The sequence below is a fragment of the Spermophilus citellus genome (assembly GCF_964194105.1).
Source record: "Spermophilus citellus genome assembly, chromosome: 2".
Classification (NCBI taxonomy): domain Eukaryota; kingdom Metazoa; phylum Chordata; class Mammalia; order Rodentia; family Sciuridae; genus Spermophilus; species Spermophilus citellus.
Genome location: NC_138183.1, coordinates 83636112 through 83661800, shown reverse-complemented (window position 1 = coordinate 83661800; position 25689 = coordinate 83636112). Strand labels below are relative to the sequence as shown.

The following is a 25689-nucleotide window of genomic DNA, read 5'->3' as shown; positions in this document are numbered from 1 at the left end:
ATAACCTCTCTAGTTCTGCATCAACTTTATTTAGCCTGAATACCGGCCCTAAAAGAACTGGTGAATTCTGAATCATCTACTAATTAACTGTGGAACTTTTGTCACATAAAATCTGAGTCCCATTTTATTGATGCATAAGATAGGGATGTTTTACTGACATTATTGAAGCATAAGTGAAAAGTGAATATGACAGTACTTTCTTAAAATAAAAAGTTCTTAATAAATACACATTTCTACTTTTAGCTCCATTAGGCAATTATGGATTTAAAAATCTCAAAGTTGTAAAAGAAACTTTCTGAAACTAAAAAGAAAGGACAAGTCTTAATTCTGGTTCACTATCATGTTAGATCAAAATAGTCTAAAAGCAATAGGCATTCACTGACACTCAAATTTTAAGCTATGAAAAGTAAGGCCCTGATAAGTTAAGGTGCTTTTCATCTCATGTCACCGGTTATTAGCAAGGACAGAATTATAATCTGAGGCTCCTTACTTGGTCAAGTACTTTGGGGAAGGCAGTATAGTATTACAAACAGAATTTGGAATTAGGCAGGTGCATTTATCACACCAGCATTCTGACCTTGAATCAAATCCAGGATCTATTTAACTGACTGATCTCAAAACAAGTTATTTAAGCTCTCTGTACCTCAGGCTCCTCATATGTAAAATGGAAATAAATAATAACAATGCTGTAATTTCATAATCATGTTGTGAGAATAAGTAAACTATTACCTGCACAATAAGCTCTTTAAAACTGCTTAATATTATGATTCTCTTCAATAACACAAGGCCATCTCTACTAATGAAAAAGCTATGGTATCTTCAAAGTTCCTTGTCCCTTTAAAAGAACTAAAAGCTTGCATTTTACTGATTTGGAAGTTAGCTAAACACACCACAGTATAGTTAAGATCAAAATCTCCCCACAATCTTTCAAACTACATGTACACAGACCTATTAATAGCAAAGAATTCTTCAGAATTCTGACTAGTGATAAAAGTGATGTTCAAACTGAATTTATTAAACTCAGTTAGGAAAGATTTATATTTTTATCTTTAAAAAGGCAGACTCAGCATGCCAAAATATATATATTCTACTTTAACTATCCTAACTCATTCCTGAAAGATACCTAAGTTCAGTTGCTTTTACTTCCTATTTTCCCATGTCATTTTCCACAAATTTACCCAGTAACACATGCCTCAGTATACTTAAAGGTTTAGCACTGGTTTTCTATCCTGCAACTTCAATACAACCTTGAAAACATTAAATCACACAAATGTTTTTGCCTCGCTCTGCATGAATCCAAATATTCCCTTATTCACCAAATATTTCATGAGTGCCAAGACCTAACTTTGTGACAGTTTTCAGCACCAGTAAAGCCAAAAACAATTAAAAAAAAAAAAACTATTTCTTATGAAGCTCCATTCTAGCTGGAGAGGGGAGACAGGCAATAATAAATTAGTATATATCTAGAATAGTATGTTTGAGTAGTACATTTTAGGAATGAGGGAGCAGACAGTTTTATTAAATGCTTTGCTAAAAGTGGAACTTGGCTTTATATTTCAATTTGCAGATCCCAGACTCCTTTTGGACAGGGCACTGGCACTGGAGGGTAGAGTGAAGTAGAGGGAGGAGCTGTACTTCAAACACAAACACACAGATCAGATCTCTCACTAGAGATGACAGTGTAATACCCTTGGACTGCCAGTAGCATTACCATGCTCCTCATGTTGCAGAAAGCTAAGAGCATCACAGAAACAAGTGCATTGTCTGCTGTTTGAACACAGCCACAGTCAGTGAAGGAAGCTCTGGAAGGGAACACAAGAAATCTACTATTTCCTCTTCTGTCAGTGACTCTCACTATGTGACCTCCGGCATATTCACCAACCTAAGTGAACTGTGGTATCCCCGCCCACATGCTGATCCTCCCTGACTGTGACACTGGGCTAGTCTCTTAAGCCCTTAAGCCTCAGTGTCATCTGTTAAAGGAGGCCAGTGGAATGACACTGCTTGGCAAACTGTCGGGTACTTCACTGACAGAAGCTATTTAAATAAATACATGGATCCAAGCTTGCTACCTGCTTTACAGGAACATCAAGAAGATTAAGGAGAACATATAAAATACTTTAAGCTCTCTGTAAAGAAAGGGTGTTACAGAGAACTCATGCTTATAATTTCTACTATCACTATTCTTCCTAGTTATATTTCCTTACCTTTCCAAATTCTGTAACTAAGAGAATCCACAAACCTTCAGAAGCAGAATGCAGTTAAAAAAACAATAACAAATGAAACTTGATTACAATAAAGAAAAACAAGTCTGCTAAGAAATCAGAAAGCCAATATCCTTCTTCCTTCCCCTGACAGCTCTTTTGCCTAGGTTGCCTGCAAAAAACAGGGCTCTGCAGATTCAAGTGCACCACAATCAGTCCAGGTCAGAGAAATAATCTGGTATCCACAAGAGAAGAAGTTATCCTTTCATTCTGTGAAATGTAGACGATGTTCTCCCCACAGTATAAATTTTGAAGTGTATGTGAGCAAAATCTTCAAAAAGGATGACAAGATAATATTACTCACCAGAGGACAGAGTACCTCATACATGTCCTGGAGTATTATTCTTTGATGAGCCAGCTAAGAAAATCCACACCTTGTCTGTTTATGCCCCTGGACAGAGGAAAGGTTACATACTGCACCTTTTTGAGGTTAAGTTTTGGCTCACTGACAGAGATGGCAAGTGCCTGGCACCAACACTGGGTCAATTCCAATGAAAACAGAGAGGATATATAGATTTGTAGTGACGAGTGCCAGCTATTCCCCTTTACAGAAAGAAAGCAACTACCACTGACCATTGTTAAAACAGCAAAATCAGAACAGCTCTTTCACTTTGACTTAAACTTCTGAGGCCCTTCCCCCACAAAGTAATAATTTTGTAAACTGTTTACAGTGTACTTACTTCTGACAAATCATAAACCTTGCAAACTGTCATTATCAGAGTACTCAGTTGCCTATGCTGAAATATATAGCCTGCTGTTTCTCATAGATTGCAACAATAACTTACCTTTTTTAAGACCACTAGATAAGTCACCATTGCCAGATAACTGCAATTTTTTTCAACAGTGTGGGAAGGAATCGAGGAAAGTATGTTCTAGAAATCACATGTCTTTCACTCTCTTTCAAGCCACTAAATAACTCTATTGCTGTCCAGAAGTGACAAACCAGATTATCAAGTAACATCAAAGACATTAAAAATTTCCTCATTAAAAACAAATAGGGGCTAGAGTTATAGCTCTTCAGTAAAGTGCTTGCCTAGCATGTGTGAGGCACTGGGTTAGATTCTCAACACCACATATAAATAAGTAAATAAAATAAAGGATTATCAACAACTAAAAAGTATTTTTAAAAAAAAGGCACAAATAACTTCCAAATGCACATTTCTAACACTAAATTCCCAACTGGCTTCCTTGACTTGGTACATAGTGCAAAGAGAGGAAAAAAAGCAAAATTCTAGGAAAGAGTAAATGAAAAAACATGAAAAACAATGGTCCTGTACTATTACCTTCCTCAAGCCTACAGAAACATTTCCTAAAGATGCAGCTCCGTCTTTAGTCCATCAGTCCAAACTACTCAGAGCAATATTACCTACTAAGATACAAAGAACTTATCAAAATGATAAATAATATGTAGCAGGGATTGAGGGGCATTAGAAGGAAATATTCCTTGTTTAAATGCTGCAAAGAAATTCTTTTGACATTACAAGCAAAACATCTGCCTTCATTTAAAAGTTTGAGTTGTGATTTCCTGCATCTATGAACTTCTTTCTGAACTACAAAGAGGCCACAAAACATCACATTTTCCCCTCCCAGCTTCTCCTTTCAAAACCCACAAGATGATGATTAACAAACAGCCCCTTGTCTTTAGGCATAGTCTTAGAAACCACAAGGAAAAGATAAAAGTTAAATAGAAGAACAACTTTGTAAACAAATGAGAAATAGGTTGCCTAGGGAGGAAACAAATTGTTTTGATAAGTAAGCAGCCCTCTTAGCCCACATGTGGGAAAGAGTAAAAGCCACCCTCCCCTTTCAACCACTGAGAGCAGCCTTCTAGTCCTAGACTCCAGGCCTTACAGAAAATCCCCCTCACTCAGGGGTGCTGGGTATAAGCCCCAAATTCTGGGGCTCAAGGATAAACTGAAAGGCTATCCCAGCCCCCCAGGGCTTCCTCATTCCAGGAACGAGTTGGGGTCTAAATTTATACTTTGTGGGTGACATTTCCCAAGAGACAACCTCCCAGGTAAATTCATCTGAGTCCTAAATCTACTACCCATTAACTATATCACCTTTTACAAAACTGACCCTGTTTAATCACCTTTTGTCGGGACATAATCCCTTTCTTAGGGTCACTGTAAGAAGTAAAAGAAAGAATTTTGGCACTATGCCCAGATCCATGGCGAGCACATGCCAGATATATAATAAATGTTCCCTTCCACTGGAAGAAAACTCTAATTCTACTCAATAATCACTGCTTTAAGTTAAAAATCGACAGATATTCTCCTATAATACCCTCAAGAAAGACATTAAGAATCTAATATGTGAAAAGGGGAAATACACAGTACTCAGAAAATACTTCCCATTAACATATATACACACTCTGGTAGGCTGCATTTCCTCCTCTAGATCTGCTTCTCTTTCAGGGCCTGTGACAACTAATAAGACAGCTCACTGGGTCTTGCCGAGAGCTACCACCTAATGCTAGACCCTGTGACAGTTTGGGGACAGATATTATTTAAAATCCACATACATCTAGTGAAGAAAGTGAAGTTTGTCCCCTAACCTAAAATAACAAAATGAGAGGTAAGAGGGAAAAAATACCACCGAAAACCTCCATTTGGTTAATATTAATTGTGGAATATTATTAGAGGATAAGTAGTGTTTTGACTGGTGGCTTTAAATCTTAAAAAAAAAAAAAAAAAAACAAAACAAACACAAACCCCCCATATCAAACACACAAACCCAGCTTTTAACTTTTTATAGAATCTATACATTCATCAAAATTTCACTTATCTTTTTGAGATTTGTGCAATCCAGTGGTATCCACCACTGTTCAGCCCCTCTAGATTATTCTGTTTATACAACAAAGCGAAATTAAGACAGCAAAACTTTCACTGGTTTGTGGGTTACTTTCAGTAGAAGAATCCACATCTGATAATAGTTTCCTTTCATTAATATACAAGAATTCAAACACATCCATTTCTGAAAAGAAAATCACCACGTAAAAAAACATTTTTGCCTATATACTCTTAACACCTGCTTTTCCGTGTACTCTTCCAACACAAGACATGTGCAAGAAGTTAGTAATGCTCCCCTCAAAAAAATTATCTTAATGGGGCTGGGGATGTGGCTCAAGCAGTAGCGCGCTCGCCTGGCATGCGTGCGGCCCAGGTTCGATCCTCAGCACCACATACCAACAAAGATGTTGTGTCCGCCGAGAACTAAAAAATAAATATTAAAAATTCTCTTTCTCTCTCTCTCTCCTCTCTCACTCTCTCTTTAAAAAAAAAATTATCTTAAGGAAAAATCTGGTCTAAATTGAACTTTAAATGAATTGACTTCCACTGCAAGCACTGCCCCCAAATAAATTTACTGCATCCTTGAATCAAGTACACTCAAGGCTGGAATGTCATGCCAGTCATATATTACTTAAACCTCAATAAGTCTCTTATTTTCCAAATCCTCAGCTGCTTTCTAAAATAGTTCACTAAAAAGCACCAACCTAATTAACAACAGCTTCCTCTGCAACAGTGGCCTTGATTTCACTTATTTACACATTATCTGCAGCCTCCTTTTGGCCAATCCAGTCTATTCTCTGTACCATGCCGAGCCTTTTATCTGCCCTGGACAGCATTTTCTCCAGCAGATGAAGTAGATGCCGATTGATTTGCTGTCGAGCATGGTAAATTAATAGCAACAAATTGCTGAGGGCCCGTCTCGCTGCTCCACCATGCTTCGGCAGTTTTGCTTTATTTGCTCCATGATGGGCAGCAGTCGGCCTCTTCAAGTCAATTTCTTCTTAACAACCTGCAATACTTTTCAATGGTGAAAATAGAGCTGTTCCTTGTAAGTCAGAAATCAATATCCTATTGCCCTTAGAAAATGCTAAACAAGCAGTATTGGCAATCCACTTGGTACTAGAGGGTATCAGATATAATGCAAATCCATACTGCTTCCCTCCTTGTAGTTATTACAGTTTGCTAAAAGGTTCCTAATGTCATTTATCATCATTTACCATCGACCAAAGAGGCTATGATTATGATATCCTATCAGCTGGCAAGGCCCTTTCATTTCTATTCAATTAATATTTTAGCAGCACTCAAATGGTTGTGGCCCGTCTTGTAATAAAATTTACATGGCCTGGAGTGAAACAGGAGTTTTCCTGCTTTGATTTTAAATAAATAATACACACAAACACACAGACTACATACACATAAATATATATTTATATATAAATGTGTAGCACTCACTTTTAGATTCTAAGTGTTACAGATTTCTAAAATTTTCTAATGATTTCTAAAATTCATATACTAAACATAATAAAAACTTAGAAGCAAAGAGACCTCAGACTACAGAAAACCGGAGATACTCTCATTCTCAAATATAGCATGGTCATCTGTTTAATTTCCGTAAGTTGAATTCACATACCCATTGCTCCTAATCTACATCCAATATTCACTTTTTAGAGTGGTAACCACTGCTGTCAGATTCCATTGGGGAGGCCGTCTTTTAATTACAGGTGAAGGATGCAAACAAGCAGCATTTAGTAATGTATCAAGTGCATGCATCACTCTGATCTGTCCATAGTGGCTGACCCATTTAGAAGCCACACTATATTTATAAAGAACAATCAGCAAAAGGTAGTAACAACTAAACCCTGTCTCATCCAAAACAAAAAACAAAACCCCACACTTAAGGGAAATCCTTAAGGAATAAAAGCCAATGTTCTTTCACTTTTTAAAAATTCCATTTTGAAGACATCATAATGAAACATGCCATTTTAACCATGTACTATTTATCATCTTCATTTTCACAATAGAACTTAAGACAGTGGTGAAGCATTAATTCCAATTATAGCTTAGAATACTTCACCCTAACTTTTCTGGTTGCTTTCCAGATTCATCTGCTCAGTTCTATCAATCCTACTAAAGATTACCAGAAATTAGATTCATATTTTATGCTCCAATTCCATGTCATGTCACTGAATTCCCCTTTAAAAAGAAAAAAATCCACTAATTCTACCAGACTAATGCTATTTACTCAGTTACCAAAATTTAAATTAATTATGTTCTCAAACATAATTGTTAAAAATTGGCAACATTATGCAGGCTTAATTAAGATTAAATCCAATTTACTAAATGTACTTTAATTGGTACTAATTACATTAGCTTTCATTTCAGAATGACAAATTCCCCATAGGTTTCACTTTATAGTTCTCTATCAGAATCAACACAGGGTGGCTGATGATGAGCATCACACCAAAAGGGGAGGGAGGAGAAATGTTTGCCCCTCTCCCCTTGTCACTGTGTCATACTTTTCTTTTTATCAATTTGCTAAGTCACAGAGTCATGAATCCATCACAACCATCATTTTCTGTTTTAGTGAAAATTTTCTGTAAAAATAAATAATCTGTGGCTGGCTGCAGCCCTAAAGAACAGGAACGTTAACCAAAAAATACACAAAGGTTTCAAATATCAGGGCCACCAATTACTAAGGTACTTCCAAGGACTCCTGGGACTCCTACTCTTGAACCCTTTGAGACACAAATCTAATAAGTGAATAAGCCTAACCCGATCTTGAGAACAGTCCCAATTATGCTGCAGGGCAACTTCCCTGCATTATTGCTGCTTTCCATTACAGGGGTATCCAGTGAGTGCATCTGGAAGAGAGGCTAAGAGGAACTAAGACTGTCTGCCTAGGAAAACAAATAAAGACAGATATGCCTCTGTGCTTAAGGGGAGAAAGAAAGAAAATATAATAAGTAGGTGGTTTGCAGGGCTGTCTGTATTTCATAATGTGATAAACTGCCCTCAGGATTCTTGATATGATTGAATTTAAAAGCAAGAGAAAAAAAGGGAAAATGTTCTCTTCTCAATTTTAAATGGATAGCATTTGAGGCCAGCTGGACAAGAAGATGACAGAATTATAGAGGTACAAAATGTGTAAAATTAAGGGATCTCACAAACCCACCAACAGCAAAAAGAAATACATACATATAGAAATACAAGTTATGTGCTCTTCAGAAACAAAAGTGGTACAAGGGGATCTGAAAACTAAGTGGTTAGGGTAAACAAGGTACAGAAGGAGAAATAAAGGGACATTAGTCTGGTTTGATCTTTAATTAATCCTGGGAGGAGGGGGTGGACTGAGGAACAACACCACCACCAACAAAAAAGACATGTACAAGATCCAAACCTTAAATGCATGATTAACAAACAATATCTCTCATGTAATTTATTGCTGTAAAGTAGAGCTAAGTCCATCCATAAGCTTGAATGGATTTTGTTTAAGCAGGAGATATTTATATTACTAATCTAAACAAAAATGGTAAAGATGTCAAAATAAGAATTTAACACCTGGAAAACTATATTATAATGCTAATATTAGCATAACCAAATAGCAAAGTAAAAGAGTATCCGAAATAAAGTCCCCAGTGTAAGTAATATCACATTTTTTCCTCAAATTTTTGTTTTCAAATACTATGATTGCCTATACTGTGTATCAGTCATCTTTTAAAGATACACTAAATGATATATGGTCATTTCATCATTTCTAAACTTAGAAGGTAATGAAAATCACCTTGACCATAAATAAGAAAGACCATGAACTTTTCTCTTGTCTTTTTCTCAGCAGGCAAACATATACACACCTATTCTGAAATGGTTAATGAGACCTGAGGCAGTTTCACTAGCAGACCACTAAAAATAAATACTTTCCTAAAGGAATTACTACTCCTACATGATATACACATATACAGACACGTATACATATATATACACACACACACACACAGTATCGTTTTGTCTAGAAAATGTAAACCATTTATTTCATTTGCTCTCCTGCAAAAAGAAAAAAGAAAAAAAAAAAAGCCTATTTGAGTCACATATTTCAATGCTTTCAACTAATCATAAACTTCCCCCCCACACCCTTTTTTGGCTGAACTAATTGCTAGATTTCAAGACCCAGTGTTGAACATTATCACATCCTCCTATCAAGCTCATTTACTCTGTACAAATTTGGAAGTAACGGTTACAGTTCCTGGTAAGACCCAACTAAGTAGCCTCAGGGGACCAATACAAGGATTTTACATCAATTTCTTTTGTAGTTCCACAGATTTCATTTTTACCCTCCCTGCTCACCCTGTATCTATTCTTTTACACCAAGCCAATGAAGACTATATATAATTTATAATTTTACTTTTCAATATTTTCAAAGAAAAGGTTTTCTATATGACATGTTTGCAATGACCAAAATACATAAAGCAAGTCTCTCAAAAGATAAAGATATATTTTAAAATTTAGCATCCAGACTTGAAAATGAACAAAGTTTAATCTGTATTCAGATTTTGTAAAGATATTTTAAATGCTTAAAATTAGGTTAATGCAGACGAAAGATGGGGAACCACTTGTGAACAAATAATGTTCTCTCCAATACCCAGTCTTTTAAAATACAGGTAGCCACAACAATGTGCAGAAAACTACAAAACAAAATTTTGTTTCCAAAGTGCATCAGTATTACTCATTTAAAATGGTTATAAAGAAATAATAACTTACCTGCTTGTGCATTTCTATATTCAACCCATAGGACATTTCATAATACTGTCAAAGAAGGAAAAGCAATTAAATTTGTGCCTTTCATCAAATAATCTGCCTCGTGTTCAAAATGCCCCAAGTACGTTCAAAACAAACAACAAACATAAAAGCCTAATGTAACCAAAAGATCTCTAATTCTTATGCCAATAAGTCAAAGAGATGCCCAATTACTATCTTTAGCCTAATAAGCTAAAAGCCACCTTAAGACACAGATTCTAAGACAGCGACTCAAAACTAAAAAAAATTAATGTTCAAACACAGCATTCTTGGCAGCAATTATTTTATACATCATAAGCAGATGAATCAAAAAAAAATCTGATAATTCAGTACCATACGACTAACTCCTAAGTACAGCAGAAATCTTGTCTTGTACAAACACTGAATGATTAGAAAAGGTACTATTACTGAAGAGTTGTTTCTCATTTTAAGGGTACTGCTCACATTCACACATTCAAAGCAAAAAGCTTGAGAGAAAATGAATTAATGCATCACTCTGGTGCCTTTTGGAACAATCTTAAAAATATGCTTCATGATACTTTTGTAAAAGCAGATCTAATTTTTTTGAACATGTATTGTAACTGGCATAACAGAAATTCTGGCAGAACAAATCAACACTTTTCAAACCAATATAACACTACAGAAATTGAAAACACACACAAAAATGCACACATAATAGTAACAAATAATGAGGCAAAAATTAGAGAATAGTTTCAGTGTCTAAGCCATCACTCTTTAAAAATAAGGCATTAAAATTTTATAAGAGTACATAGAAAAACTGGTTAAAATTGTTTGGAGCAAGAGCAATAAAACAACAAAGAAAACCACTAACAAAAACATTTTGCTTGCAACTGAACAAAACATAAATGAGGTTTGGTTTTGTTTTGTTTCAATTTGTAAAAACAAAGCACAGAAAATTATACCCTATGCAACTGAACTTTTTGAAAATTCAAATCAAAGCTGGTTGTCAAAAGCAAGTTCTAACATCCTAGAATTACAGGTTACTAATGTTCACATTCCCACAACCTCAACTACACTGGCAAGGCCACTGTGATCTATCCTGAAGCCTCTAGCAATTTCAACCTAGTCTCGTTTTTGGTATCCCAAACTACTAGACACTTAGAATCTGTGATAGTTTTCTTACCATGACATAATGCCGCTGCATCTCAGTCTTCTCACTGGCCAGTTTCTCACACTCCAGCTTCAGACTGTTTGAGACATAGGAAAATCTTAAGTACAGTGTAGAACTTAATTTACATCCTTCAAATCTAAATACACATGCTTTCCTCTGAATCCTCACCTACAAACACCAAATCAACAATCTTAAAAATCACCTCATTATGAAAGGGAGGAAAGAAAGGTTAGACTAGAACCAGCCTGAACATGTATGCCCCTTCAGTAAGGATCAAATGTGGGTTTTTCTTTTTGACCTTTTAAATAAGTTTTGAAGAAATAAACCCTCGAGTCAATTTATTTCTGGAACTTCATCCAGAATTCAATGTTCATTAAATTCAGTTAATAAAACAAGAACAAGGAAATAAACGTCAGTAATGACTACACATAAACACACAAATAATTCCTCCCAAATTTCACAAGAAGTTTTTTTTCTTTAATGTTGTACGAAGAGATTAATGAAAATATGAATCAAGGAGTCTTATGAATGATGTCTTGTTTTTTCCCTCCAAAACACACAGAGAAGTTGAATACCACCACCCAGGGGCAAAGTGTTGATCTGGTTCAGTGACTTGTTTTTAGTTCTTGAATTTATGAAATAAGAATTATGCATCATTAAAAAGCCAGCAAAAGAAATACGTCTCAAAGGCACTCTAGGTCTAATAATCGCCTCTAAGATGAAAACATTTTGTTCAGCATCAAAGTAATGAAATCGCTCACTAGCTCTTGGCTATTCGGAGGAGTAGCAAAAAGAAGGATTCAAGCCTAGAGTAATAAAGAACCAAGGAAGTCAAAAGGCCTCAGAATCTTCTCAACGTTCCATTCTCCTGGCTCCAACAAATCAATATGGAAAGTTTTGTCTCAGCATTTTCCAAGACTCCCCAGTTTCGATTGTTCTGCCTTTTTTTTTTTTAAATGGGAGAAAAAAAGATACGCTTAATTTCTTTACACCTGCCTAAAGGAAAAAAGGCCTTGACATGCCCTTCTGCCCAGAGTGGGAAAAAATGATAATAATACCTTTGTGGAGGCCAAAAAAAAAAAAAAAAAAAAAAGGAAGGAGGGTGTTTGTGTGTGTATGCGGGGGGTAGGCGACAAGAGCTAAGCAAACAGGAGGATCAGCTAAAGTCAATATCGTTACCTGTGGTATTGAGCCTGTAAAAACTGAAACTCTTCTTTAATCCGATCACAGGATTCGGAAATTGTAAATTTAAAGGGTTGAGCAGGCTGATGCGGTGCCTAAAGAACAACAATAAAATATTTAATTAGCCCACATCACAGGCGAAGCAGAGATGGAGAAAACATTCCGAGCGGCGCTGGCAGGGGGTGGGGGTTAATCGCAAAGGCAGGCTGAACACGATCCAAAGTCTCCTCCCGCCCACTCTGGTCGCCCCCTCAGCCCGGCAGGGGCTGGTTTCGGGGTAGCCCCCAACGCGGCGCGCGGCCACCCGCTCCCGTCAGGTCTGAGCCGGGCTCCCTTCCCTGGCCAACGACGGGCGCCGGGGGGCTGGGGCGCCGCGCCCACTGCCTCCCCACCCGCAATCGAAACTGGCCCGTCGGGGGGACCCGCGCCATGGCGTCGGGCCGCGGTCAGTCGGGGGCAGCAAGGCTCAGCTGCCACCCTCGCGGCTCATTCACTCGCCCCGGGGGCCCGCAGCGCGAGGGGCCAGCGCCCCGCACTCCGGAGCCGCAGCCGGCCCAGCAGCGCCGCCGCCGAGGGCGCCCTCTCCGCCCAGGCGTGGAGTCGCGCCTCCTTCATAGCTGAACGCCCCCCACCCCCCCTCTCCCCGGAGTCGAGGCGCGGAGAAGGCAAACCGCTCCGCGCGGCTTCCAGGGGCTTCAAAGACAACAATAAGAAAATGGCCACAACTCAATTGCCTCTCTACACCCCTTCGGAGAGTGCCACCAAGCCGGGGAGGTTAGGGGTGGTGGCGGCCTGGTGGTAGGCGGGCGGCCCCGGGAGCTTAGTGCCCATTTCGGGCAGCTCTCCACGCCCCTCCGGCCAAAAGACACAACTCGGCGCGCAGGGGGGCGACGCGGGGAATCCCCCGGCGCACCCGCGCCTGGGCCGCCGCACTCACCGGGTGTCTGGTCTGCGGGTACATCTTGCTCAGGTCGCGAATCATCCAAACCGATTTAGTTGGCTGCGCTAGGCAGAGGCGCGCGGCTCATTGGCTTTAATGGCCCCGAGGAAGAGGCGGTGGTGGAGGTGGTGGTAGTGACGGCGGACGGCCGGGTCCGAGGGGAGGCTCGGGCGGTCCCGGTCCCCGCCGGGTCTCGCGTGACGCGGGCGGTAGGAACGCGCTGCGGCTGGGTGCCGGCGGCCGGACCGCTCCGCATTCCCCGCGGGCGTCACTGGCCCGCCACGGGCATTGTCCGGCGCGCGTCTCCCGCGGCAACGCTCCGACGTTCGCTCCGCCGAGGCGCGCCCGCCGAGCCCGGCGCTGCGGCCGGGAAAGTGCGAGCTCTGCGCCCACCGCCCGCCGGCACCGCCGCCCGCTCGCTCTGCGTCCCACTCCAAACTTTTTTTTTATTTGTCTTTTAATTGGCTGTTATTCCTCCGAATGAATGATCTCTCTTCTTCCCTAAAAGCAAACACAAACTCCTTTGGTTCGGAAGAGGTCTCGGCGGTGCTTTTTTGGTTTCTCTGGAGAATTTTTCAGTTCAGAACAACGATGTTAAAAGGCACCTTTTAGCTTCTTTTACCACATCTCATTTCCTTATTTTTCTTCCTTCCTGTTTTCTTGTCTTTTTTTTTTAACCCCAAATTGAAGGGGATTATAAAAATAAAGAGTGAAACGCTTGCGGCTTTTTAAAAAAATTCTCTCCTTTCAAACTCTGCGAACACCACCTCAAAATAATATACAAGTGTGTAAGAGAGGGGGTAGAAAGCAGCCAACAGCCCAAACACCCGCTCAGAACAGCTCTAACAACACGCTCTGTGTAGGTGACTTCTTTGACCAAATTTAGCAGCAGCTAATCATTAACATTCTGATACATATTCACAACCTTCCGCGGAGGGACCGCGAAGCATCCCGGGAGATGTAGTCCTCCCTGAGCGACCGTGGCTGAATAGCCCGCCAGATTGACTACAATCACCGGCCGGCCAAGCGACTGCTCTGGGGCGCTTTCCAAGCGCCCCGCCCTCCCCAGGCACGGTAGGCGTCTTCAGCAACCAATCAGAGATGGCTGAACATTAATCGCCGTTCTGTGTTACTGCCCATCATTTCACTGCTGACAAATGGTAAGCCAGGGAGGAGGAGCCAACCGTGCTGAAACCCACGTGGGGGCCGAGCGTCGCGGGTCGCTCTAACCAATGAACGAAAAGAGATGGAGTTGGCGGAGGCAGGGAGGAGACGGACCGCCCAAGGCGGAGCTTCGCCTTGGCTGACGTTCCTTAGCGCGAGCGTTCGAACCGGGGAAACATTTGTTCAGCTGTCAATCAAAGTAACGTGGGGCCGGGAGTAGCAGCCGCGGCTGCCGTTGCTGCTGCCCTGGCTGCATCTTCAGAACTAGGTGTTGGTGGCGGTGGTGGCGGCAAAATAAAGAAGGTGGAGGGGCGGTGAGACTGGTGGCTGGTCAGAAGATCTTCCAGTCTCATCCTCCCACCAACCCAACCCAAACACCCTCGGCCCCACGCTCCGCGCCCGCTCCAGGAAGGTAGACTAATTAGGGTCCAATGTCTTCTTAAAGAGACAAGCTCGGCCTTGTGTAACGCGCCGAAACCCCTGTTGAGACAAGAGAGGGAGGATCACGCTGATCCCACTTCGTTCGGTTCACATCAATTTTACGCGCCGCTGGAGCCGGCATAATTTTCCGTGTGAACGCGGACTCGGGCCCCTGTTCTTGTTTAGAGCCGAAGACGGAGTCGCTAGATGGTAGCTGGGGCGAGGGTGGGGAGCGTGTCCCCCGCTTTCCCCCTTTGCCTGGCCTCGAGGGGTCTGTGCTTGCAGATTAACCCCGAAGCAGGGCTGCCTCCCCCAGTGATTCAGGAAGAAAGCGACCAAGACTCTCTGCCCAGGGGTCGCGCGAGCCTAACCGTGGAGTCTTCTGTGGGGCTAAAGGCACGGGGGCGAGGGTCGCCCCATTTCTAAAAAATCCTTGCCACGAGGGTCACCCGAATCCCGCAGATTAAAGGTCAGCAGGCAAGCTGGGTGTCGGACACAGAAAACGTCCCTGTAAGCCCCTGGCTCTTCCCTCCCCAAGGTCCGTCGGAAGACTGCCCTCTTTTTTTTCCGGTCTTTAGAGGAGCAAGTCAAGTTCGTGCAGAGTTGAAACAAAGCGGGGGGACCCAGAAAGACCCAGAAAGATGGAGGGTGGGCTACCGGAGGGAGGGGAGTGGGCAAAGGCTGCAGAAAGGAAAGTAGGATCAGCCTTAGCTAGGAAGGACGTCCTTAGGGAAAGGGCCAAGCCACTCTTGGTGCCCATCCAGCCGGGGGCAGCTTCTCAGTTTAAGGAGAGTCTCCTGGAGCCCACAGCCTTCCCTAATGGGACTCGGAAGGATTCAGAAAAAGTCAAGTAGAGGATTAGCTAATGGAACCGGGTTGCGGACGTCCATTTCTGAGCGTCCTTTTCCTACTCTAACTTGAGTTTGGCTGAGATGGTGTTGTTAGAACAAAAATGGAAAGCCATTTTGCTTAATGATATCCTTTCCTCAGCGGATGAATCAAGGATTTAAAGTCTAACCTATCACATTCTATTGGACTTCTGGGCTGGTCACTGTGGAGGATAATGCAAAGGAGGGCTAAGCTGGCCTCCACCTGCCTCCAGTTTCCCCCTAAAAATCCAGAACTGACGTTTGCAGAATGTTGCAATTCAACAAATATTTTCTCCTCTATCCCCAAAGTAAGAGAATAAAGGAATATTTTGGTTGTTTTCAGAACCTTCACCACCTCAAATATAGGCATGTATGGCTGTTGAAATGTGGTCAGTTCAAAACAAGAGGGGTTTTCAGTGCATATTACACAGGAAATTTTGAAGAATTGGTAAAATAAAAATAATAATAATAATAATAATAAAGTGCCTCATTAATTTATAAGGATTACACGTTGAAATTATAACATTTTGGATATATCAGTTAAACAAAATATATTTCTAAATTTATTTTGCCTCATTTTTACTTTTTTAACCTGGCCACTAAAGAATTTTTTTAAGTTGGTTTCTGTGGCTCACATAGTCCACTGGACAATGCTGTTCTGAAACATTCCCAAGTATCAAAAGTTAGAAAAATTGAGTGATACAGTAAAACATTCAATTTTCTAAGAATACCAACAACCATCTTTCATTCTGAAGTTGGTTATTTATTCCCACTGGAACTTTACAATAATTTGTTAAATCATCATAGTGCCTCTGTAGGAAGTTGCATGTTCTTTATTTCAATCAGAATATTAGCAAGTTCCATGAGAAAAGGAACTTGGTTGTATTCAATACTACACTCTAAATGCCCAGAATGATGAATGGCACATAGTAGGTGCTCAGTAAATATTTGTTGATAGCATTAATGAATAATACCATGTTGTGTCAATATAGAAAGCTGTTGCATTATTTGGACCATTTTAATTGAAATTCTATGCACTTAATTCCCAGGATAGGAAGTGAGAATTCTAATTATAGAACCTGGAAAGCTATTGAAAGGGTTAATGAACAGAAGAGAAATTACACTGTGTTAAGAAATACCAAATAGCTTATATAGAGACCTTTCCCCTAATCTCTCTTGACTGTATGTCAACAAAAAAGTGGTTAGAGAAATCAGTAATTTTTTTTTAAGTACAGTTTTAAACTACAGTCCTTGGATATGTTCCACATTTTGGCCATGTGGTAGATCTACATAACTGATAGCAGTGTCTCAGAAAGATGCCAAGTGAGGCAACCATGCCCAGCTCTGGCCCAGACACAGCAGGTGGGTAGGGCTCATGACTGTTTTGTCTCCTTTTCTGCGCCCATGAATTATTGAGCCAAACTGTGAAATCATTCGAAGACTTGTCATATTCCTACTGGGGGGAGGGATCCAGCAGCATTATTCAAGTTGGAGCTAGACCTGGGGGATGTCTAATCTCTGATATATGCCAAGCAGGTACACTTTTTACTCAGGGTTAGATGTTGTAAATTACTTCCTACTTCCCAAAATATTTACTGAGCACCTATTATGTGCCATAATATGGAAATTTAACAACAAATGTGGGTATTATTTAGTTATTGCCTCTTAGCTCTAAACTCAACTTGTTTTCTGGCTCAGTGAAAATGGATCTGGGCCCTTGAAATATTTTCCATCTTTGAACAAAAGTTTTGTCAATAGAGGGCACTGGAGAGGCATTGCAGGAGGAACAGGTTTTGCTTCCTGGTTGTAGAATGCATGATAGGCATTTTCCTAAAGCACAAATGCCATGATGTAGCACCCAGTAGCTTCCTCCAGAACCCCCACAACTCCCTGAACATCTTCCCCCTTGCACTGCAGAAAATGAATTTCCAGAGAGTTCGGGAGTGTGGGTTTCTGGCAAGTTCCACAAGGCAGGTTTCCTGCAGTTTCTGCCTATTATTCAGAGAGCTACAGCTGTGTCCTTACAATAGGATCTGAATCTCAGCCCTAGAATGTGTATGGATGTTGAAAGAGCTTTTGTGGGGGTAAATCTATCTCAGCCCTAGGGTCAGTTGCTCCTGTTATCTGCTATTTCTGTATGTTCTAGAGTTCTTTCCATTTACCAGTCCTTCTTTGCTCCAGTTCCCTAAATAGGTGATAATTTTTTACACCGAACTTTATTGTTCAAATTATTTTCTCTCCTGATTGTACCCAGACACTGATAGAGTAAATAATACAAGCCTGTTGGGGCTTACATTCCTTTTTTTTTTTTTTTTTTTTTTTTTTTTTGTATCAAGGATTGAATTTAAGTACCAAGCCACATTCCCAGCCCTTTTTTATTTTGAGACAGGGTCTCCCTAGGTTGCTTAGAACCTCAGTAAATTGCTGAATTTGGCAGTTTGGCTTTGAATCTGTGATCCTCCTGCCTCAGCCTCCTGAGCTGCTGGGATTATAGAGGAGTGTCACCATGCACTGTGCAGCTTACATTCTAATGGAGAGAGAGAGAGATTTAAGCAAGTAGGGGTACTATATAAAGGTGGTGGTAAGTGCTGCAGTGATGAAAATAGCTCAGATGGGAAGTTATAGAAGGCTTCTCAGAGGAAGTGACATTTAAGCAGAGAATTGAATGCAAAGAAAGAGTCAGCCATGGAAAAAATACCAAGAAGCGAATTTCAGGTGAATGCAAAGGCCCCATTTCAGGGTTTTGATAACTGTGAGGAATTTTTTTTTAGACTAGTATATGTCAAAGACAGAGTAATATAAGATTAAATCCTCTGCAATCTGCATTTGGGGTAAAATTGGGGGTTCATAACCCACTTCAATCTAATGTATGAAATATGATATGTCAAGAGCTTTGTAATGTTGTGAACAACCAATAAAAAAAAAAGATTAAATCCTGACCACATCTACAGTTCTGGGTCACATATCACTTGTTATGTGTGATAAAGGCATTTATTTTCAGTTCTGAGTGTAATAGAAAGCACTTGTGGAGGGAGAAAGGATTATAGGCAGAGAGTGACAGGATGATTACCAATCTTAAAGGGGTCCTAAGGAACCCATATTCATTCCTAACCTAAAATTAGGAACGCATCCTTTTTCCATCTTTTTATTTTTTCTTTTACTTTGGGGCAGCTGATGATTAGAGGCACACACCCTCCCGTCCCTACATCCCTTTGGCTCTGCCACTGTCTCAACCCACTAATGACTGATAGCAAACTTTTAATTGAGACAGAGGCTGTGTACACAATTCAGAAATGCCAGACTCTGCTTTGAATATACAACTAAAACAGCAATGGTCATAGAAAATCAAGAACATGCAGATCCATTTCTAGTTCAGTAGTAGGCTTCCTTGGTAGCTGACTCGTTACTGTTTCATCTCTGAAAAGATGAAGATAAAAGGACTTAAAATCAGCATACTATAATAACGCAGCCACATCAATATTATAGCAGCTCAATTCACAATAGCTAAACTGTGGAAGCAACATAGATGCCCTTCAACAGATGAATGGATAAAGAAACTGTGGTATATATACACAATGGAATATTACTCAGCAATAAAAGACAATAAAATTATGGCATTTGCAGGTAAATGGATGGAGTTGGAGAATATCATGTTAAGTGAAGTAAGCCAGTCCCAAAAGACGAAAGGCCGAATGTTCTCTCTGATAAGTAGATGCTGATCCATAATGGGGAGTGGGGGAGAGTGGGAAAAATGGAGGAACTTTTATTAGGCAAAGGGGAGGGAGGAGTGGGAAGGGGTCATGGGGGCAGGAAAGATGGTAGTATGAGATGGATATCATTACCCTAGGTACATGTGTGACTGCGCATATGGTGTGACACCACATAGTGTACAACCAGAAAATTGAAGAGTTGTGCTGCAATTGTGTACAATGAATCAAAATGCATTCTGTTGTCATATATACCTAATTAAAATTAATTAATTAATTAATAATTTAAAAAAGAAAAGATGGAAAAGATTTACTACATCAGTGTCTTAAGAGAGTGCCAAATTTCTAAACTTATCTGATGAGATAGAGCTGTCATCACCAGTTACCTCTATGTTTAGTGGTGGAGACTGACAAAACTTTTATGTGTTTGAATGTCCTTTCTTGGTGGATAAAAGGCAAGTGGGCACCCTTTGGCTTTGGGGTGGGTAGAGCGTGAAAGGTATTGGTTTGGAAGTGGAATGGAAAAATTTATATATGAACTAAGACTTCAGAGAAAAAAGAACCCTCTTTACTGAAATGCTATATTATTTGAAACCATTGAGATGGTCCCCAGTTAAGTCTGCTTGTTGGAAGGAACACTAAGGCCTTTCTCTCCCCCTCAGGAGTGGCGTGTGTAATGGAGGAAGGGCCATCTGGAACTCACTTGAATAAATATGGGCCTGCGACCTGATGATCCACTAGCTGCAACACAGGAAGTGGGAGTCTTTCTCATTCTGAAATATCTGTTGGTTGCAGGTAGGAATTCCCTTTTGGAATTCACCTTCATCACATTAGCACTGATGGGGTGCTTTGAGATGGGACAAATGACTGAGTGTGTGAGGATGATAAAGGTGTGTATAGGTACCTCTGTCATCAATAGTCACATCTGTCAGCATTACTTCTCTGGGCCCGAAGGAGACCCTAGACTTTTTACTAGTCTGAACAATTGTCTTAGATAGTGAAAAAGACCTGTGAATTTATTTATATTCTATGCTGAATGTAGGAAGTTGTTTCAAGAATGACACTATTAAAAAAATAAATAAAAGCTGTGCATGGTTGTGCAGGCCTTGGAATCCCAGCAACTCCAGAGGTTGAGGCAGGAGGATCACAAGTTTGAGTCTAGTCTCAACAATTTAGTGAAACCCTGTCTAAAAAAATTTAAAACTGAGTTCAAGCCCCAATACCAAAAACAAACAAACTAAAAAATCAATAAATCAATAAATAAAAAAGAAGAAGAAAAAGAAAAGGTGTTGGGCTGGGGATGTGGCTCAAGCAGTAGCGCGCTCACCTGGCATGCGTGCGGCCCGGGTTGGATCCTCAGCACCAAGTACAAACAAAGATGTTGTGAGATGTTGTGTCCACCAAGAACTAAAAAATAAATACTAAAAAAATTCTTTCTCTCTCTCCCTCTCTCCCTCTCTCTCTCTCTCTCACTCTCTCTTTAAAAAAAAAAAAAAAAAAAAAAAAGGTGTTTGGACCAGGCACCCAGCACAGTAATGCATACCTGTAATGCTGGCTACTTGGGAGGCTGAAGCAGGAAGTTTGCACATTTAAGGCCAGTACAACAGGACCCCATTTTAGGAAAACAAAAACAGAAAAAGGATTTCTTTCCATAAGAAAAGCTCCTATTAGCTCATATTATCTTTACCTTCCTTGAATCTAGAGCAGAACTCTAAGAGATTTTTCTGTTTCATTTATCTGCCTTTAAACAAACAAGGTATCATTATTCCACTTTAAAGATCAGAAAGAAGTTATTTGCCCAAGGTTTTACAGCTTGAAAGTACTGAAGGGGAGATCAGAACTCCTGTCTACCTCCTTATTTCATACCTTGCATGAACCTGAACTCCACAAGTGTGTATTCAATTAAAGTAGGTAATTTAAACACTACTCAACTTACCTGCTTGGTTCATGCCTTTTCAAGCAGATGTTTTATTGCTGATATGGGGGCGGAGGGTAGATCAGGGAATGACTTGTATTGCAGCTGCCTCTGGGTAAAAGCTGAGCCTGAGGATTCCCACGGCTGCAGCAAGCAAACCAGCCCCATCCTGCAGTGTCTGAAGGTCTGATAAAAGAGGTTCAAGGGAGATGAAGGGTGCTGAAGTTCTATTCCTCTTACTTTCAATGAACAGCAGGTTTACACCTATGCAGCTGCTCTCCCTGTGCCTTATGCAAGCTCCCACTCTTGCTAACTATCACAACAGCCTGCAGGGCAGATATTACAGGAGAAAAACTGCATATTTACTTTCTGAAATGGGTAGCATGGGAACTAGGTAGGTGTGTAGGAACATATAACTATAAATCGTATTGCTTTGTACAAGAAAGTAACTCGTGAAAGTCCACTGTTATTTTCACTGGACCTGGAGTCCACGTAGTGATTTACCATTATCTGGTTAACTTTGGTAACTTTAAACTTTCTGATCTCATTTATATGGTGACTCAACTAGAATGGAGCTAAGTATAATCTCTAAACCCTTTTCTACCCTAAATGCAAAGTTTGCATCTCTACAATTATTATTATTATTTATTTATTTATTTGGTACTAGGGATTGAGCTTTTACCTTTAACACTGAGCTACATTCCCAGAACTTTGTACTTTGGAATTTGAACCAGGGTCTCATTAAGTTGACGAGGGTCACACTGAGTTGCTGAGATTGGCCTTGAACTTGCCACCCTCTTACCTCAGTCACCCCAGTTGCTGGGATTACAGGTATGTACCACTGCTTCTGGCCTATTTTTTATATCTCAGAGTTGAATTAGTCATAATGGAGAGGATTTTTATTCAAGATCATCTGTTAAACTTGACGACCTTTTCTTTCTACCTTTTTAAACTTCCCAAGAAATGAATCCCTGGAATGAAGATGGTTTGGAGGAAAGCAGCTGCAGATAACTTTTTGTTGAAAATTGATCAGTTATCTTATAAAGTAAACTAAACTCTAAGGGAATATAATCTTAATTCTAGTCGCATGTGGGCTCTCATTGCTATTATTCAATTCAAAAGCTGTTCTCAATATTATATATCTTGAAACAATTCTGGCAAATCACATGATTTCCTTTAATAGCATTCTGTGTAAAACACTGTAAATGAGCCATCATTCACAGTTCACTATCTAGTCCAGTGCACTACTACTTTTAGAAAAGGCTTTGATATTCTGAGATGTTTTCATTGATGGAAACACTTTCTGCATCTGCTGCTTGGTTTTATACAGAACAAAATTTGATTGCTTTAATTATAGGGGTTGTTTTCTTTATTAAATGCCTGCAAAAAGAGAATATTTAACACCTTATTTCTGTGTAGACCAAAGTATTTACATAGTTCCATGACTTATTATTATGTTGGATAATATATAATGGCACCAAGAGATAGGGTGGTTATTATAATCCCCATTTTATAGACTAGGAAACAGAGGTTTAGAAAAACCAATAGCCCCTTGAATATTATACAGACTGTAAGTGAACAAGTTGGGAATCAAAACCTTGAGTTTTCAGAATCCACTTCTTTAATGTTAATGCCTTACAGTAATTATAATGCTTTGTGTCCTACAAAGTGTTTCCAAATACCTCTTCCTTTCTTACTAAACCCTGTTAGGTAGGGAAAGCAGGTGTTGTTTTGACCATCTTATAAATGTGAAAAGTGTACTTCAGAAAAAAAGTAACTAGCCCAGCTCATGAGTAAGTATAAGTATATATTGACTGTAAATTTATAGGTATAGCCATATAAAATCATGATTTCACATTTTAAGATAGTTACATTTAGAAAAAATAGGAAGTATTATCAGCATAACCCAGCTAATTGGATGTCCTCATCTACCAGACTGCTGGATTTCTTGTTTTTATAGCTTTAAACAAGGATGACTCACCATCAACCCATGTACGATCAGAAACCCAATATCCTCTCAGTAGCTCCAGGGATTCTGGGAGGTCTCTGTTTCTCTGAATCATTGCTGGCTGTGATTTCTTTTTTCTGAGGGAGGAAAGCTTGATCTCCATCACATGCCTCTGCCGATCTGCCCATTTCCCATACTACAGTTTAGATATCTTTACTTCTCAGAGGTGCCTTGACACAAACTGTGTGTGATAAACATTTTTACTGAAAGTTTGGGTGATGGAGGGAGTCACAAATCAGAGTGCACTTGCTGAAATTGTAATATTAACTATCCTGTCCTTGGTTATCTCTACCCCTTTGAATTGCTTGATGGCAAAAGCCACTAAACAGTTTAAAAACTCTCCTTTCTTCATTTACCCTCATCTCATAGGACATCTGTGATTAGCATGATTGGCATACGTTTTCCAGTGCAGTTGCTACTGTGCAGTGTTTTTATGGTTTAGTGTATATTTCTAAATCTGACTACTTTTTGCAACATCTATATGAAAGGGAAAGAGGCAAAAATAAGTCACTTATTCTCCGTTCTCAATTTGTAATTCAAACCAAGGCACCTTTTGTAAATTATCCAGTGAGAATTTAAAGAGAAATTAAGGTTTTTAAAAGGAAAGTTGTGCCGAAAATAATCTTATACTTTCCAGGAATTACATTCATCCAGGACTTAAATAGCAATACCGTAGAGATGATTTTTCCTTTATAGGCTTTAGAAATTTGGTACTTAGGTTTTCTTAAATGAATTTTTAAATCCTTGGAGGATCTTATTTTTTGAATTTTTAGGATATAATTAATCATTTATAAAATTATTTATTATGCTGGTGATTTTCCTGTATAAATGTTTTAATAAAAACTTGATAATATAAAAAAATCGTCATTTTTTTTTGCAAATGAATCTAGCAACCTTTTTATAGCATTTAGATTTCTATGTAGCAATTATTATTCTCTAACAATTTGCACTGAACACAGTAAACATATGAATGGTGTTGTAAAGACTAGTGAGATTCAGAGATCAGCTCTAAGCTATAAAAACTCTGTATAATAACAATTGTACTTGCACACAAGGTATGCTAACTGTACATTTTCCATCAATTTGAGAGCAGAATGTTTACAATACCCTAACATAAACAATTGCATTTAACTCATAGCTTTTGAAAATTCAAGAGAACTTTAGATTTGTGTTGAATGAAGTATGTTAGTCACATTCATTTTTGAATTATTTATGCAATGCTTAGGGAAATTATAATCAAAGTTGCATCAAAGTAACTCTAATTAAATTTTTATTATCTGTAAAGCTACTGCATGAACAACTAGAACTTTACTAATTATTAAAACCAAATATATACAAAGATATAGCTTCAGAAGGAAGAGTTGCCAAATCAAGTTCTAACTAGTCAATTCAATGGGAAACTTAACAATGATAAAAGGTATGTGTGATTTTGTTGTTGACATTATAAGAGTAAAGACTTGGAGCACTGAAAAGTTCAGATGATGACCCTTGCTACATTGAGCTCTGTTGTATCCTGAAAATGACCTCTGTTTATCCCCCAAGTTACCCCGTCAGTAACTAACATTGAATGTGCCACATACTGTCATATAAATGCTTAAATATAATACCTTAGTCTCCTTCTCATTATCATTTTACAGAGGAGTCTATGGAAACTAAGGCAGTTTCCCTAACTTGCCCAAATTCACCCAATCAGCAAATTGCGGAGTAAGATTCAAACCCAAGACTATTTTTCTAGAAAGTTATTTTGCTATTTTCCAAGCCATTTTCTTCCATACCAGAAAGAAATAAGACATTTAGATATAATTGTTTTCTTTATTTTATTTTCAGGGAATAAGTTGTAGTTACTAATATATATAGATATTGTATTATATGTATATATATGGGCTATGAGCTCTTCTTTAGAAGAATTTTGATAAGAACCAATGAGTCAATAAATGGTTGCTTAATTTATATTTCCTCCATTGAGCAAATAGATAATTTCCTGCCCATTGATGACTTCCCTTAAATCTTTCTTTAATTACAGAGGAAAACTGATAGTACTTAATAATATAACATAATTACCTGTATTTCTTATATTTTCACTAATAAATGGTGTTCTGATGCACTTGTTTTAATAAGATTTAAAAAAAAAAACAAGCAAAGTTAGAACAAAGCACTGTATTGTCTGAAAATATCCTTGATAAGTTTTAGGTTGATTATTTCATAATGATCCTTTTTTCTTCAGTAGAGATAGTATGTAATCTGTATTTTTTAATGGTATAATATTCACAACTCTTTTTTGCTAACATTTATATGACATGCAAACTTGAGAGAAATAAAAATTTCATATCATAATTGAGGACAGAAATATACCAAATTCAAGTGTTTGTCTTCTGAAGCACTGCTGAATACATTGTCTGGATTGTACCACAGAACTGAAAGCAAAACACGGGTGGGTCTATCAAACAATCCCAGACTCTGTTTATAACAACTGAAGCTGTGCCTTTCATATCAGAGTCACATCAG

The 25689-nt window shown here is 39.2% G+C and overlaps 1 protein-coding gene across 9 annotated transcripts in view; it reads right to left on the bottom strand.

The window, feature by feature from the left end:
• The window catches only part of TLE4 (TLE family member 4, transcriptional corepressor), a 143251-nt gene extending 129287 nt beyond the window's left edge, over positions 1-13964 (bottom strand). For 4 of the 9 annotated variants that reach the window (XM_081281002.1, XM_081281006.1, XM_081281007.1 and 1 more), the window contains exons 1-4: positions 13099-13964; positions 12159-12256; positions 10992-11055; positions 9812-9856 (exon numbers count right to left, since the gene is read on the bottom strand). In XM_081281002.1, the coding sequence (XP_081137128.1) occupies positions 9812-9856; positions 10992-11055; positions 12159-12256; positions 13099-13143 (252 nt within the window). In that variant the 5' untranslated portion in view covers positions 13144-13964. Of the gene's footprint in view, positions 1-9811; positions 9857-10991; positions 11056-12158; positions 12257-12553; positions 12766-13098 lie in introns of those variants that run through there. The other 5 variants (XM_081281004.1, XM_081281008.1, XM_081281009.1 and 2 more) reach the window with 3 other exon arrangements.
• Positions 13965-25689: the final 11725 nt, after the last annotated feature.